Source organism: Oratosquilla oratoria, chromosome 5 (genome assembly GCF_046742065.1).
Source record: "Oratosquilla oratoria isolate Oo_2021 chromosome 5, ASM4674206v1, whole genome shotgun sequence".
Lineage (NCBI taxonomy): Eukaryota > Metazoa > Arthropoda > Malacostraca > Stomatopoda > Squillidae > Oratosquilla > Oratosquilla oratoria.
This window is the reverse complement of record NC_134781.1, coordinates 4,567,341-4,584,620: the sequence shown is the minus strand read 5'-3', so window position 1 is coordinate 4,584,620 and position 17,280 is coordinate 4,567,341. Positions and strand designations below refer to the sequence as shown.

General features: G+C 39.8%; 2 protein-coding genes across 3 annotated transcripts in view; one reads left to right on the top strand and one right to left on the bottom strand.

Moving 5' to 3' along the window:
- Cog3 (conserved oligomeric Golgi complex subunit 3) overlaps positions 1 to 1,193 on the top strand; it is a 56,962-nt gene extending 55,769 nt beyond the window's left edge. The window contains exon 9 of the mRNA XM_076184841.1: positions 370 to 1,193. Within this exon, the coding sequence (XP_076040956.1) occupies positions 370 to 627 (258 nt within the window). The 3' untranslated portion in view covers positions 628 to 1,193. The remainder of the gene's footprint in view (positions 1 to 369) is intronic.
- Positions 1,194 to 9,830: 8,637 nt separating this feature from the next.
- Positions 9,831 to 17,280, bottom strand: part of LOC143025344 (N-acetyltaurine hydrolase) — a 66,823-nt gene continuing 59,373 nt past the window's right edge. For both annotated transcript variants that reach the window (XM_076184846.1, XM_076184845.1), the window contains 2 exons: positions 12,919 to 13,136; positions 9,831 to 11,874 (listed from right to left, as the gene is read on the bottom strand). In XM_076184846.1, coding sequence (XP_076040961.1) covers positions 11,737 to 11,874; positions 12,919 to 13,136 — 356 coding nt within the window. In that variant the 3' untranslated portion in view covers positions 9,831 to 11,736. The remainder of the gene's footprint in view (positions 11,875 to 12,918; positions 13,137 to 17,280) is intronic.

Genomic DNA, 17,280 nt, shown 5'->3' with positions numbered 1-17,280 from the left:
ATGGGAGTTCCCGAGGGCTACTTCTGGCTGCCATGGAGCAGTAGTTATGGCAGCAGGTTTCCAGTCAGAGAAACTTTTGAGGCAGCACAAGTATTCATGACACTATATGGAGCAGAGACATGGAATTTAAGAGAGGCAGAAAGGAAGAGATTAAACATGTTTGAACTGAAGTATTTAAGAAGTATGGTGGGGGTTATGAAGATGGGTAAATTGAAAGAAAAAGAGATGAGGCAGAGAGCAGTGGTGGAGAGAGCTGGCAGAGAGGGTTGATGAAAGGATACTGGGTTGCTTGTGCATATGAAAAGAATAAGTCAAGAAAAAAAATGTGTTGAAGACAGAGGGGCTTTAATATTTTTTCCTTACTTCCAGCTTTCAGATGTGATTAGTTTAACCCAGAAAAACACCAAAACAAATTTACCTCACATTCAGCGAAGTATGCAACTTTACCTGGCCAACCGAGACACAGAATTTATTTTGTTCAAACCCATACGCCTAAATGTGCTGAGCACATTTTCAAGAGCACAAGCCATTCTTGCTGAGAACTACAATGAGGAAGAAGTCATTCTTGTTGGGTGTCCAAGTCAAGAAGAAGTTTCTGCACTTCTTGCTTCCCTATTTAAGAGCTGAAAGCTCCAGAGATGCCATAATTACTTTTGTTATAATAATATTGTGATTATAGTTATTGTCATAACTTGCTTAGTAACCCATTCTTTTTGAAGTTGTGACAAAAAATCATAATTTTACCATACATTGTGAAAATTGTAAATACACGGAATATATTGTGATTATGCTTGGGAGAATGAAATGTAAACCGTGAACATTATGGTACCACGATGGTATTGGGGAGCTTGTAGGCATGACTTACAGATGTGGAAGTACAATTCGAGAGCATGAAACACAAGTTTGTCCTTACTCTTGTCTGTTGTTATGTAATTATTCATTTATTTCTGTTTTGATTTTTATATCATTATTTATTAGTGATATTTAATTACTGTTGTTATTATTTTTTCCCCCAAAATTGCTGGTGGTAGTAGTTTCAGTTAATATTACTGCCATTATTTGTGCATGTTTCCCAGGAGTCATTTTACTGTAAAATACATATTTTTACCATGGAAGTTTATGTAATTGAATATTGTCATTCATCAGTATTGAAGGCACTAACCACACTTTACGAAGAAAAACTGAATCATCAACTTTTATGATTTATTTTCAGTTTCTTGTCCATACAACAACTGACATATTTTGTGTGTACTCTTAGCCAAATTTGGGACAGTATAATATACTGATCCAGGCCAGTTTTGCAGCCCTGTATAGTATGTTGTTTGTTATCTAAAAAATACAGTTAAGTAAAGGTAGATTCACATAATGTATCTGTGCAGAAAGGGTGAAATGAATTACTTGTCAAAGGTTATGTTCATGTGCTTGTGTGGCAATAACCAAAACCATCTCCTGAAAAAGGTAAGGCAGTAGTGACAGAAGTAATCCTACTTAGGCTCTTCAGACCCAAAAATAATTAAGCTCCTAGCTTTTTTATACAGTAAGTCCTCATTATATGGTACATATGCGTTCCTGAAAACCTTATTGCAAATTGAAATTACCATATACCAAACTCATTATAACATGTAATAATAGGATATGGCAGATGTACTTTCTCCCTGCTCTTTCCTCTTCAAAACATTTAGCGGATACAGTATCTGTGAATTTTTCTTACCGTCAATAGAATCGAGGGTAATAATTACCAAATACCATAACTGTGAATTTACTGGATAAAGAATTACTGTATAAGGAGGACTCACTGTACTATTGAATATGATATACTAGTCATGAAAATTGGAAGACAGAGAAACATATGTTGGCACATCCATTTTTGTTAGCATGGGCACCATAGCCAGATCTCAAAGAAAAACCTGGGTAAAGCCATAGTAGCACTATATTAATAAATTTGAATAGGAACCATGTCAAAATAAAGTATTATAATTTTATTTGCACTGGCTGGGCTTTGCTGCAGAACCATGCCTTGCTTAATTGACTTTGACCTAAGCAGTATGACAGGGAACAGAGCATTCCTTCCCTTAGATGGTAGTGGCGTGTGTGTGTGTGTGTGTTTTTTTGTTTTTGTTTTTTTTTCTCTCTCTTTTTTCTTTCTTTCTTTCTTTCTTTCTTTCTTTCTTTCTTCCTTCTTAGGGGGTGCAGAATAGAGATTACATGTACATTATGTGGATGTGTGCCTCACATGAGCCATCCACTTCATAAGGTCCTTTAACATATGTGAAAGACTGAGAAGAAATTTTGTGTTGTCCTGATAGGATGAGATAAGGGTGTTTAGTGTTTTCTGTGTGGAGGTTTCATCTGAACTAATTTGAGTCAATAGCTAGGCCAGTTATGCCTTGGTACCATTTTTGCGCAGGGTGGTGAGCTAAATGCAGTCATACCAGTGTTGTTTTTACTTGGTTTGGTAGTGATTTCTCAGTTGTGTAGATATCTGGGAAATTTTGGTGATAATTAGGATCTAGAGGTCAATTGTGAAGAGATCTGAGTGCATATATGTCTTTGTATGGCTGTTGAAGAGCAGGTTATATTATATATTTGAGTATTATGTTGCTGGGGTTATATTTTTGTTGCATTCCGTGGGTTCTGCTGGTGATATATATGAGGGGTGGGAGGGATTAAGAGCTCTCGAGGAAAACTGTGTGCCTGTCATTCTTGTGTGCTACTCTATGGGAAATATTTTGGTTTTCGAGTGTAGACATTCTGTTGTTCTTTTTCATCTCATGAGGTGTGTTAACAAATGGTTTTGTCTTCACATTTTTTATAGAATGAGCCAACAGTTTTCTTAACTATTATGATAAAAACAGAGTAGAAGTTCTTCAGCGATGATAAGTCTTGTATATTAAAGGAAGAAGGTATTAGTGCCCAGGAAGTGGAAATGGGAGTTGAGATCCAAACTGCCAACTTAAAAATGGTGTGCAGTCCAAACCAATACCAGGAGTACTCCCTTTACTTTGGAATATTTTAAGTCTTACTGTAGCTCTTATGTTTTGTGGATGAGGGGAAAAGTATAAAAGCAAATTCATATATATACAATTCATTATATAAGTACACTTTGGATCATCATTCAGTTATACAATATTTTCCAGTGCTTATCTTCATTCCCAAATACTTAAATTTCTGATAACAATGAGTTCTTTTAGTATGGTTCTCTTGCATCAGGAGAACCGAAGGTACAAGTGCCAATGGATAAGAGATTTGTTATCAGACTATTAAATTATGATCTTGATAGAGTACATGCATTTAGAGTGAAAGCATTTTATTTTTATTATTATTATTTTTTATTATGATAAGGAAAGGTCATGTATTGGGTACCTGCAAATAGTGGTCTTGAGAATCGTCTCCCAACTGCCTGTCTGTGCCCTCACATCCATCTGGAGGTGCATCCCTAAGAGACTGACCCTCTTGTCTCAGACCAGCAACCCCCACCCCCCCCACCCCAAATATATATCTTCCTCTTGCTATCAGCTTCGTTATTTCTTCCACTTTCACACAAAAAGGACTGACAAATGATGACTGCTTTCTGACTACTGTAAACCAGTGATGTAGAAATGTCCATCACATTCAATACAAAACAGGCAATAGACTCTTTACTTCCATGAGCACCTAAGGACTGTTGCCAGTCACTGCAGGGTGCCAGGTTTCCAGTCAGCAAACCTTAAGGCAACAGTTATAATCGTTAATAATTATGTTTATGGGTGTGTGCTTTGGCTTCACCACCTTCAGTGTATGTATTTATTTATATATCTACTAAGAAGGTTTGGGTATATGTACAAAATGAGTGAAAAGGGTTAACAAAAGAATGGAAAGCAGAAGTGGATGGAGGGAACTTGAGGGAAGACCAAGAATGAGGTGAGTGAAGGGGTTGTTGGGTACAAGTAATTTTTTCTGTCAAGCAAGGAAGAGAGTGCAAATTATAGAAATGAGTGGAGAATAGTTGAAACTGGATGAGGAAATGACATGGCCTTAAGGAATGTTCTTGTCTGCTCCATATATTTCTCAAGTGGACAAGATCGGTGGTTGGTGGTCACCATGTAATGAAGCAACAGGGCTGAACCAGCCTTTACTGTTGAGCCCTGATTTGGAAGTGTTTTGTCATGCTTTATTGCCTCTAACCTTAGCAGTGTGGTGGGGAAGAGGGATGACCCTTTACATACAAGACACCAAGATAAGAGAGACAACAAATGCATGTGTAGGGTTGGTGTATATTTTTATTCAACCATTGCAACAAAACACAACCCCTCCACAGTAGGGCTCAACATCCGAAGCTAGTTTAAGTTTACTGCTTCATTATATGGTGACCCTCCTTCAAAATCAGCTTTAAAAAGTTAGAGCAGACAAGAAGAAATCCCTTAGGCCACATCAAATTCTCTTTAATTAACAAACGCTTTCCTCTCACACCTCTCCCTTCCCTGCTCAACAGACATTCCCCTTGAACTCCAACAAGTTCACTTCCTCCAACTCTGCCTTCCACACACTTTGTGCACTTTTTACTAGTCTTTTTTTTTCACTTGTGTTATATAAAGTTAGAGACAAAGTGATTCCAGGGGTGATGATTATCTGTGATGTGAATGAATATAAAGCTGTTGAATAATTCTTTTATTGTAGCTTGGTATGGATCATGGGAAGCCCTCAGCAATAATTTTCAGGTAAGAAGTATATCAACGTACACATGGAGAAACTTGACTGGAAAAATGATTATTTAAAAGAGTTGCAGTTATGTGAAATGGATCACAAAATATGTACATCAAATGATGTAATTTTGTACATAATGTTAAATGTTAATGAGGAACTGGAGTGTTGAGAAACTGGGGCAATAATCCTTTGACTTAAATTGTTGTGGATCTGAATCATTGAAAACATGAAGATATCTACAGTTCCCTCCTCATCACAAAAAATGGGATTTGGATGGATTATATAATTTGCTCTTCATAAAATTGTTAATCTAAAATGTCATGTTTTATGGGCAATTGCATTTCTTTGCAGGCAGAAGTAAGTATAGAGTAGGTTTCTATATTTTTAATAAAGTGGTCAAGGACAATACTTGTCTCTCTTGTACATGTATGTGTATGTATATATATATATATATATATACACATACACACACATACATCCATACATACATTCACACACACATTTTCAGGCTATGTTCAACAATAGGTCTGTGCTTGATTGTCTTGGACATTGCTCATAACTTGCTTTGTAGTTGTGCTACTTTTTATGCAGAGGAAATCACAATGTAGGAGTCATGCTTTCATGATTATGTGGTCATTAAAACTACTACAGATATGTCTTGAGATCACAGAACATTTCAGTACGTATCTAGGGTTGATTTGTATAGTGTTGATTTCGTGTACATTTTTCTATCTGTTGAACATACACAAATTATAGAATATTTATTAATTTCTTTAGTCTTTATATTATCCTTTGAGAGAGAAACAGTCTGAAAAAAGTGAATTGAATGGGATATTCTTGTAATGTTTGTCAATACTTTACATGGGAAATGGGTTGGGATGAGTGCATGCCTTGGTTGTGTATAAATTCATAGATTTGAGCATAACACCTTTATTTAGAAACAATTTATGACTCCAAAGGTCAGGTCATAAACTAAATTATTCTCAAGTCCAATTTTAGTCTTGACAAAACAGAAAAACAAGATCTGTAGTATAAAAAACCAATTAACTTAGTGATGCCTGAACATAATATAGCTTCCCCATTGTTGATATATTTATCATAACTTTTCTTTGAGTACCGTGAGCTTATTTAACAGTAACCAAATTTCAGTATAAAAATAGAAAATTAATTAAACTATCAAAAATCAGATTTTTGTGGTAAGACATATGTGAGAAAGCCATAGGAAAAGGTAAGGATGTTTTTTGGGCTTTTATGGATCTGGAAAAGGCTTATGACAGGGTAGACGGGAAGGCACTGTGGGAGGTTTTGTGGATATACGGGATAGGAGGAAAGCTTCTAGGAGCTGTCAAGAGTTTTTACGAGAGTAGTAGAGCATGTGTCAGGATTAGAAATGGAGAGAGTGAGTGGTTCGAGGTAAAGGTGGGACTTTGTCAAGGATGTGTTATGTCGCCCTGGCTGTTCAATATATACATGGATGGGGTACATACATACATGTACCAAGGCTTTTTCCCCCTTACAAGGGATGGAATGGGTGGGAATGATTTTATGCCTTTTCCTTTTTGGCTATCTCCCTTGTAAGGGGTAAAAAGCCTTGGTATATGTATGTACAAGGAAGGTAGCCAAAAAGAAAAAGGCATAAAATCATTCCCACCCATTCCATCCCTGAATACACTCCACACCCCTCCACCCTCCCTCTTAGCACCTCCTGGATGACGGGTCATCCCTGCACCTTGTCCACTGCCCTGGGTCAGAAGCAGTGTCGCAAGACACAGCACATCCACAGCAAGGCCACTTCATTAAATCGGCGACCCCCCATGCATATAAAGAGAAGACGGGGAGAAATCCCTTCGGGCTGCGTCAAATTTTGCTCACACACACTACCTCACCCCCCCATTTCACCTCATGCATCACAACATCATCCATATACAACCATTCTCCATTCACCCGTCTTCTGTCCTCTCCCGTCCTTCCTCAACAGACATTACCCTCTTCCCCAAAGCCCCATCCACCTCATCCTAGGACATCCCTTCATGTTCACTCCCTCCACATCTGCCTTCCATACCTCTTTTACTAATCTTTCTTCACTCATTCTTTGCATGTGTCCAAACCATCCTAATACTCTTTCATCAACCCTATCTCCCAACTCCCTTTTCACCCCTGTTCTCCTCCTCATTTCTCACTCTATCTAGCCTAGTAACCCCCATCATACTTCTCAGACACCTCATCTCAAACACATTCAAACTCCTTCTCTCTTCCTCTCTTATGTTCCATGTTTCTGCCCCATACAGTGCTGTTGGCACAATCACTCCTTCATACAGTCTCCTCATAGCATCTATTCCCAAATGTCTATTCCTCATTACACTCTTTAATCCACCAAGGCATTTACTCGCTTCTCTTAATCTACATTCTACATCTACCTTTTCCTGCTACATTTGCACCCAAGTATCTAAAACTATCCACTTCCTCCAGTCGCTCTCCCTTAATGCTCACTTCCAGTCTACTGCCACTTTCACCCCTTGTACATCTCATCACCTTACTTTTACCCACATTTGTCTTCAGCTTTCTTCTATCACATACTCTCCCAAACTCTGTCACCAACTTCCTCAATCCCTCCTCCGATCCTGCCACAAGCGCAGTGTCGTCCACAAACAACAGCTGGCTCACCTCCCACTTTTCTCCATTTTCTTTAACCATCTCCAATCCCTGACCCAATACCCTTGCATTTACCTCTCGCACTACCCCATCCATGTATAAGTTGAACAGCCAGGGCGACATAACGCATCCTTGACGAAGTCCCACCTTAACCTGGAACCACTCACTCTCTCCATTTCCAATCCCGACACAAGCTCTACTACCCTCATAAAAACTCTTGACAGCTCCTAGGAGCTTTCCTCCTATCCCGTATATCTGCAAAACCTCCCACAGTGCCTTTCTGTCTACCCTATCGTAAGCTTTTTCCAGATCCATAAAAGCCCAAAAAACATCCTTCCCCTTTCCTATAGCTTTCTTACATATCTTACCACAAAAATCTGATCTACACAACCTCTACCCGTCCTAAATCCACATTGTTCCTCACCAATTACTCCCTCTGTTCCTCTCCTAATCCTCTCATTCAAGATCCTCCCATAAGCCTTCCCAACTACACTTAACAAGCTAATCCCTCTGAAACTACTACATTCACACTTGTCCCCTTTTCCCTTGTAAAGTGGAACTATACATGTATTCCTCCAGTCCTCTGGCACTCTACCACTCTTCATCCTTCCTTATTTTTCCTCACTTATCACGGTCATTTTCTTGTTGGCAGTATTCTTTTCCCCCACCACAGGGACTTTCCCCCACCACAGGGACACAGGATGGGGTGGTGCAAGAGGTAAATGCAAGGGTGGTGGGTCAGGGATTGGAGATGGTTAAAGAAAATGGAGAAAAGTGGGAGGTGAGCCAGCTGTTGTTTGCAGACGACACTGCACTTGTAGCAGGATCAGAGGAGGGATTGAGGAAGTTGGTGACAGCTTGGGAGAGTGTGTGAAAGAAGAAAATTGAAGATAAATATGGGTAAAAGTAAGGTGATGAGATGTACAAGGGCTGAAAGTGGCAGCAGACTGGAAGTGAGCATTAAGGGAGAGCGACTGGAGGAAGTGGATAGTTTTAGATACTTGGGTGCAAAAGTGGCAGGAAAGGGTGGAGGTAGAATGTAGATTGAGAGAAGCACGTAAATACCTTGCTGGATTAAAAAGTATAATGAGGAATAGACATTTGGGAATAGATGCTATGAGGAGACTGTATGAAGGAGTGATTGTGCCAACAGCACTGTATGGGGCAGAAACATGGAACATGAGAGAGGAAGAGAGAATGAGTTTAAAATGTGTGAGATGAGGTGTCTGAGAAGTACGATGGGGGTTATTAGGCTAGATAGAGTGAGAAATGAGGAGGTGAGGAGGAGAACAGGGGTGGTAAGGGAGTTGGAAGATAGGGTTGATGAAAGAGTATTAGGATGGTTTGGACACATGGAAAGAATGAGTTTAGAAAGACTAATAAAAGAGGTATGGAAGGCAGATGTGGAGGGAGTGAACATGAGGGGACGTCCTAGTATGAGATGGATGGATGGGGTGAAGGGGGCTTTGGGAAAGGGGAATGTCTGTTGAGGGAGGATGGGAGAGGACAGAAGACGGGTGAATGGAGAATGGTTGTATATGGATGATGCTGTGATGCATGAGGTGGAATGGGGGGTGAGGTAGTATGTGTGGGAAAAATTTGACGCAGCCCGAAGGGATATCTTCCCGTCTTCTCCTTTTCTGCATGGGGGGACGGAGAGGGGGGGTCACCAATTTAATGAAGCGGCCTTGCTGTGGATGTGCTGTGTCTTGCGACACTGCCTCTGACCCAGGGCAGTGGACAAGGATGCAGGGATGACCCATCATCCAGGAGGTGCTAAGATAAGAGGGAGGGTGGAGTGTATTTAGGGATGGAATGGGTAGGAATGGTTTTATGCCTTTTTCTTTCTGGCTACCTCCCTTGTAAGGGGAAAAAAGCCTTGGTATATGTATGTGTATCAAAATTGGTTACATCATTTTACCATTCCATTCAAGACCAAGCAAAGAAGAAGAAAAGGGTAAAAATGAGCCACTACTCTACAAAAGAGAGGAGTGTCTGTTGAGGAAAGATGGGAGAGGAGAGAAGATAGGGGTGAATGGAGAAGGGTTGTGTATAGATGATGTGATGCATGAGGGGGAAGGGGGGTAAGGAAGTATGTATGAGAAATGTGACGCAGCCCTAGGGGATTTCTCCCTGTCTTCTCCTTTTCTGCATGAGGGGATGGAGATGGGGGGGGGTCGCCGAATTAATGAAGTGGCCTTGGTGTGGATATGCTGTGTCTTGTGACACTGCTTCTGACCCAGAGCAGTGGACAGGATGGAGGGATAACCCATCATCCAGGAGGTGCCAAGATGAGAGGGAGGGAGGAGGGTGGAGGGGAGTGGAATATGTGGGATGGAATGCGTGGGAGTGGTTTCTATGCCTTTTTCTTTTTGGCTACCCCCCGTGTAAAGGGGAAAAAGCCTTTGGTATATATATGTATGTACTACTCTATAAACAACATAAGGATGGGACATGACAAGATGATGTCCATACATTTAAATGAAACTCCATGGTAAAATAACATTATTATATTTAATCTTGAAAAAATTAAAAGCTGCTTAATGGGTTCCATTTTTTCCAATTGCATATACTACCACCATTTCAACCATCAACATCATCCTGCCTCTGAAAACATTTTACCTTCAGATAACATTTACAATTACCGTATTTTCCAGCGTATAGTGCGCGACTTTTTTTCGTTGGAAGGGCCTAAAAATGGGGGGTGCGCGTTATCCGGTGGTGTGCATTATCTATGGCCTACGATAAAAATTCTGCGGCTGTGTGTAATTTTTTCACAGCAACGTGACGATGTTGGCCGTCACAAAGTCGGGACGGCACACTTCTCCGTGACGTTCCGTGAGAACAAGAAGAACAGCCATGGTGACATGAAAGAATACGCCAGCATGGGCTACCGTATATAAATATTTGGTATAGGTAGGTATCTATCGAGTCTTATTTTTCATGTTTAAATAGGCCTAAACACCATGAAACATGATCAATATTCATGATATTTGCCCATGTTCACAGCATCCTAGTTTGAATTTTTATGTTGGCTTTGTTCCTTCACTTTAGGTATGGTACAAATTCCATTGCGGCCGTTCATAAACTCGTGTCAAACACCTGACTACAACACCCTCTTTCGGGAGTTATGTTAACTAAACGTCACCTCGATGAGAGACTGTCCTATTTCACCACTGTCATTGCAGGTTCAAAGCTAAAACGAAACAGTCTGTAGTTTGTTTCAGTATTAAGTAAAAAATGGTAAAGACAAATTATTTCATCAAGATATAAAATGAACATTTTCTGTAAAAATCCCAAAATTTTTCTGTATATTTTACTTTCAATAAACTATTTTTAGATCATATTTCCTACAAACTATGTAAGCTACAAAGTAATAAGGACCAACGCACAACATGGTTTTCGATTCTCTCGCTAGATGGCGATCGGGCATGCGCGTTATACGTCGGTGCGCGCTATCTGTGTACTGAGACAACGAAGTCCATGGGTGCGCATTTTAAGCCGGAAAATACGGTATTACAAATCTTTTTGAAATATCTTGGGGATGATGCTATCTCCATCACCAGAAGCTAAGCTGTATTTTTGTGAAAAATACAAATTGTATGATTGGGAACTCCAGGAACAAACAGAACAAGGTCCAGTACTTTTGTCTTGATGCACTTAGACTATCACATTGGAAAGATATCAACAAATCTGCATTTACTCAGATGCAATCACATTCACATATCTTGATCTTTTCTTTAAGCTTTTCTTTTCATTTGCTGGCACTATTCTCCCTTTTTGCAAGAGATGCTGCCTTACGAGTGGATACATCTATATGGAATAGCAATACAGATGCTCCTCAACTTACGTTTTAGTTACATTCCGAACGGCCGAACGTAAGTTGAAAATGAACGTAAGTTGTTACTGTACTATACATCGGTAAATTCTATTACCGTATCTTATAAAACACCCCTAAATCATTAATTAAACACATAACATTGTAAAATAATAACATTAATTTCAAATAGATTAAATTCAAGCAACATAAATTGAGATGGTGGAGGAGGAGGGGGAGGAGGAGGCAAGGCATTTTCAGTTTGTCGTCTGCGCAATGTAAACAATGGATGCAGCGTCGTGCGCAAGTATCGTTTGAACTACGGAGAGCGCGGTAAACTAAAAAATTCACTCAAAAAAATGTTTTTTACAATTTTTTTTTTACCGTCAGTTCAAACGTAAAATCGAAAAACGTAAAACGAATGAACGTAAGTAGAGAAGCGTCTGTATATCATTTTGTATGAGATGTGAGAGTAGGTCGATTGACTTTTATTTGTTGATAACAAGGATTTATGTTTTGACACAGTCACCTCACAAAAGGTGGAAAGGGCCTTTGAATTAGAAATATATATTGATGTATATGTACTACTTTGTGAAGGCAAGCCATCTCTGTGGATTGATTTTAAGCATCTTGTCTATATCTTCTTGTCTGTACCCTCTCCTTAACATCTTGGGGACAACATTGCGTAGAATATGACAGTAGCCATAACCTCCAAATGACTCCTGTGAACATAAAACAAGAAAACCCAATTAGTGGTTTGCTATATCCATGAAATACAAAATTCAAATCACATTTTTTGCAAGAGTGGATGAGGAGGGAGGGTTGCCATGTAAATTTAGTGGTGAGGACCTACTGTGGATGTGCTGTGTCTTACTGCATTGCTTCTGAGTAATGCAATGATGATCCTTCACTCACAAGGAGTTAAGATATAAGGGAAACTGGTGGGAGGCAGATGGGAGTTGGATGGGTGGGGAAAGAAACCTTTGGTTAAACCTTTGGTACAGAGATAGACAAAACTCACATATACAAAACAAGCTAAAGTCCAATATTTTTCCACAGAGATCTGTAGGATAGCTCAAAAACTATTGCCAGTCACTGTGGTGCAATGGGATTCTAGTCAGTGAAACCTAAGACACCAATTATTACCACACACATTCTACCCATACAATTATATTAACATTGTGTCACCCACTCACAAATACTACTGCAGCATTACTGCTTAATACATTAATTTTCAGTTTTCGCATCTGGGAAAATTCTATGAAATTCACTCACTAAACTCTTCAAACCCTCCTCTGTCTCTGCAAGCAGAACAGTATTATCTATATGTACCATTTAACTGTTTAACTTCCATTCCTACTCTTTTCACTCCACACTCACTCCTCTGCTTACAATTATTTTGTTGGTACCAATGACAGGTACCTGCATATAATGATCCTGTAAGATCTACTTTCATCTATTCTTACATCACCAAACCACTTAAGGTTGGCTTGTTTTACTGAGCTATTCTAAACACCTCAGCCCACACTGCTCTTGCTTTCACACTATCCAGACAGCAGCACAACATATCTTCCTAGAGTAACATGTGGGACGAAGTGAAGGCTATTGCCAGGAACCTGGAATCCATGAATCTCCTCTAAGTAAGACCTCACACTGTCATATTTCATAACTCCACAGATAGGAAATTTTGCTACATAATGATGTAATATTTTAAGGTTTTACTTCTTATCTTAATCTTAAATAGGGATTACTATTGTGGTCCTTACCAGTTGGATCTTGGTATGAATATCATGTGATATAAGAATATGATCTCCAAACCCATGGTCAATCAGATGTTTGATGCGCTCAATTCTCTGAGCATCTGAAGGCATATCAACATCAATGTTCAGCTGATAGTGAGATGTTTCAAGACCAAAGAGGTCAAATTCACAATAGCTCCCCATGGCTGCAAAGTCCAGGAGGTCATCCAACTTATGAATTGTCCCTGGAAAAATATAAATATTTGATAAACATAGAATTACATGACCATGTATTTTTATATTCTGACACACTCTATGCAAGATCTTTTATAATCTCATGTATACATATATACATATACCAAAGGCTTTTCCCCCTTACCAGGGAGGTAGCCAAAGTCAAAAGGCATATACCCACTCCCACCCATTTCATCCCCACCCACTCTACTCCCACCTACCACCCCTCTCCTCCCTCTCATCTTGGCTCCTCATGGATGACGGGTCATCCCTGCATCTCACCCATCGCCCTGGGTCAGAAGCAATGCAGCAAGACACAGCACATCCAGAGCAAGGCCACTTCATTTAATTGGCAACCCTCCTCTGTCTCCTCATGCAGAAACATTGAAGATGGAGAAATCCCTTTGGGCTATGTCAAAATATCATTCACACATAACCACACCCCATCCCCACCTAATCCCATGCATCACAGTATCATCTATACATAGCCATTCTCCACTCATCCCTATCTCCTGCCTTCTCCCTTCATTCCTCTTACTCAACACCCCTTACACCCCATCTATCATCCTTGGTCACCCCCTCATGTTCAATCCATCCACCTCTGCCTTCCACATTTAGATTAGTGTATGTGTATTTACCTAGTTGTATTTTACGGGAAGGGGAGCTATGCTCGTGGGGTCCCGTCTTCATATCTCATTTTATCTAAACTATTTTTAAATTCATGTATTGTTTTTGCACACACCACTTTCTCATCTAACTTGTTCCAACTGTCTATTATTCTGTGAGGAAAGCTGTTCTTTTTCACATCTCTTCTATAGCTGTCTTTCTTGATTTTCTTTCCGTGCCCTCTTGTATTTCTTTCATCCCATTTTATCAGATTCTCTCTATCAATAATTTCTATGCCTTTCATGATTCTGTAAATAGCTATCAAATCTCCTCTCTCTCTTCTTTGCTCTAGTGTCTATAGTTCAAGTTTTGCTAGTCTCTCTTCATATGATAGTTTTGAGAGTGTTGGTGCCAATTTTGTAATTGCTCTTTGTATTCTTTCAAGTTTTGTTATACATTTTTTTGTACTTGGTGACCACATCGTTGCAGCATATTCCAATCTTGGTCTTATCAGAGTGATAGGAATTTTCTTCACCATTTCTTCATCCAGGTATGTGAATGCCACTTTAATTGTTCTTATTAAATTATAAGTTTCTCCAAAAATCTTATTTATATGTTTCTCAGGTGACATATTATTCATAACAATGACTCCCAGGTCCTTCTCATTTTCTACTTTTTTTATTCCTTCTTCTCCCAATTTATATGATCCTGTTATTCTGTTTTTGCTTTTTCCAAATTCCATTGTACATACATACATACATATACCAAGGCTTTTTCCCCCTTCCAAGGGAGGTAGCCAAAAAGGGAAAGGCATAAAAACACTCCCACCCATTTCATCCCTAAATACACTCCACACCCCTCCCACCCTTCCTCTCATCTGAGCACCTCCTGGATGACGGGTCATCCCTGCACCCTGCCCACCGCCCTGGGTCAGAAGCAGTGTCGCAAGACACAGTACATCCACAGCGAGGCCGCTTCATTTAATCGGCGACCCCCCCTCTCCGTCCCCCTTTGCATATAAGGCGAGGACGGGGAGAAATCCCTTCGGGCTGCGTCAAAATTTACTCACACATACTACCCCACCCCCCACTTCCCCGCCCATTCCTCCTCATGCAGTCACAACATCATCCATATACAACCATTCTCCACTCACCTCTGTCTTCCGTCCTCTCCCTTCCTTCCTCAACAGACATTCCCCTCTTCCCCAAAGCCCCCTTCACCTCATCCATCCACCTCATCCTAGGACGTCCCCTCATGTTCACTCCCTCCACATCTGCCTTCCATACCTCTTTTACTAGTCTTTCTTCACTCATTCTTTCCATGTGTCCAAACCATCCTAATATTCTTTCATCAACCCTATCTCCCAAATCCTTTTTCACCCCTGTTCTCCTCCTCACCTCCTCATTTCTCACTCTATCTAGCCTAGTAACCCCCACCATACTTCTCAGACACCTCATCTCAAACACATTCAAACTCCTTCTCTCTTCTTCTCTTATGTTCCACGTTTCTGCCCCATACAGTGCTGTTGGCACAATCACTCCTTCATACAGTCTCCTCTTCGCATCCATTCCCAAATGTCTATTCCTCATTACACTCTTTAAACCACCAAGGCATTTACTCGCTTCTCTCAATCTACATTCTACCTCCACCTTCACTCCACCTTTTCCTGCTACACTTGCACCCAAGTATCTAAAACTATCCACTTCCTCCAGTCGCTCTCCCTTAATGTTCACTTCCAGTCTACTGCCACTTTCACCCCTTGTACATCTCATCACCTTACTTTTACCCACATTTATCTTTAGCTTTCTTCTATCACATACTCTCCCAAACTCTGCCACCAGCTTCCTCAATCCCTCCTCTGACCCTGCCACAAGCGCAGTGTCGTCCGCAAACAACAGCTGGCTCACCTCCCACTTTTCTCCATTTTCTTTAACCATCTCCAATCCCTGACTCACTACCCTAGCATTCACCTCTCGCACCACCCCATCCATGTATAAGTTGAACAGCCAGGGCGACATAACGCATCCTTGACGAAGTCCCACCTTTACTTCAAACCACTCACTCTCTCCATTTCTAATCCTAACACATGCTCTACTACTCTCATAAAAACTCTTGACAGCTCCCAAAAGCTTTCCTCCTATCCCATAAATCTGCATAACCTCCCACAGTGCCTTTCTGTCTACCCTATCATAAGCCTTTTCCAGATCCATGAAAGCCCAAAAAACATCCTTCCCCTTTCCTATAGCTTTCTCACATATCTGTCTTACCACAAAGATCTGATCTACACAACCTCTACCCGTCCTAAATCCACACTGTTCCTCACCAATTACTCCCTCTGTTCCTCTCCTAATCCTCTCAATTAAGATCCTCCCATAAGCCTTCCCTACTACACTCAACAGGCTAATCCCTCTGAAATTACTACATTCACACTTGTCCCCTTTTCCCTTGTAAAGAGGAACTATACAGGCACTACTCCAGTCCTCCGGTACTACACTTTTTAGTGTTGAACTCCATCTTCCACTTCCTACTCCATTCCCATACTTTATTTAGATCACTCTGTAGTGACTCACAATCTTCTTCCGTGTTCACTTTTTTTAATAGTTTTGCATCATCTGCAAAGAAGCTCATATAACTTTCAATTTCTTCATCCATATCATTAATATATATAGCAAACATTATTGGGGCCAGAACTGTTCCTTGTGGAACACCGCTTATTACGTCATCCCATCTTGAGTGTTTGTTTCTTATCACTACTCTCATTTTTCTTTCTTGCAAAAAGTCTTCCATCCATTTAAGCAGTTTGCCCTGTATTCCTCCTTCAGTTTCTAATTTCTTAAGCAACTTCTTATGTGGTACTTTGTCAAAGGCCTTTTTTAGGTCAAGAAATGCACAATCAGCCCATCCATCTATTTCTTGTATTATATCTATTAGCCTTGAATAGAAACATATTAAATTAGTGACGCATGATCGTCCTTGTCTGAATCCAAATTGCCTTGGATTAAGCACGCTGTTTTTTTCTAAATATTTTACCCATTTACTTTTGATAATTCTTTCACAAATTTTTGCTATTGTACTTGTTAGAGAGACTGGTCTATAGTTGGTAGGGTCTTCTTTATTACCTCCTTTATATATAGGTACTATATTTGCTTTTTTCCAATCTTCTGGAACTTTTCCTTCTTTCAAGGAACTATTTATTATGCTATGTATTTTGTCTGCCATTTCATTTCTGCATTCTTTCAAAATCCAGTTTGTTATTTCATCTGGTCCATGCAATTTTCTAACATCAAGATTACTCAAGTGTTTCATTATTTCATTCTTTGTTACTTCTATTTCTTTCATAGGGGGGACTTTCTCTTTATATTCGATCTCTTCTGGTTGTATATTCTCCCTTGTAAACACTGATTTAAAATGTGTGTGTGTGTGTGTGTGTATGCATATATATATATATATATATATATATATATATATATATACACACATACATACACACACACACACACACATTGTGGTCCTCCAGTACCAAAAAGAATATAAAGAAAATAGAAAGAA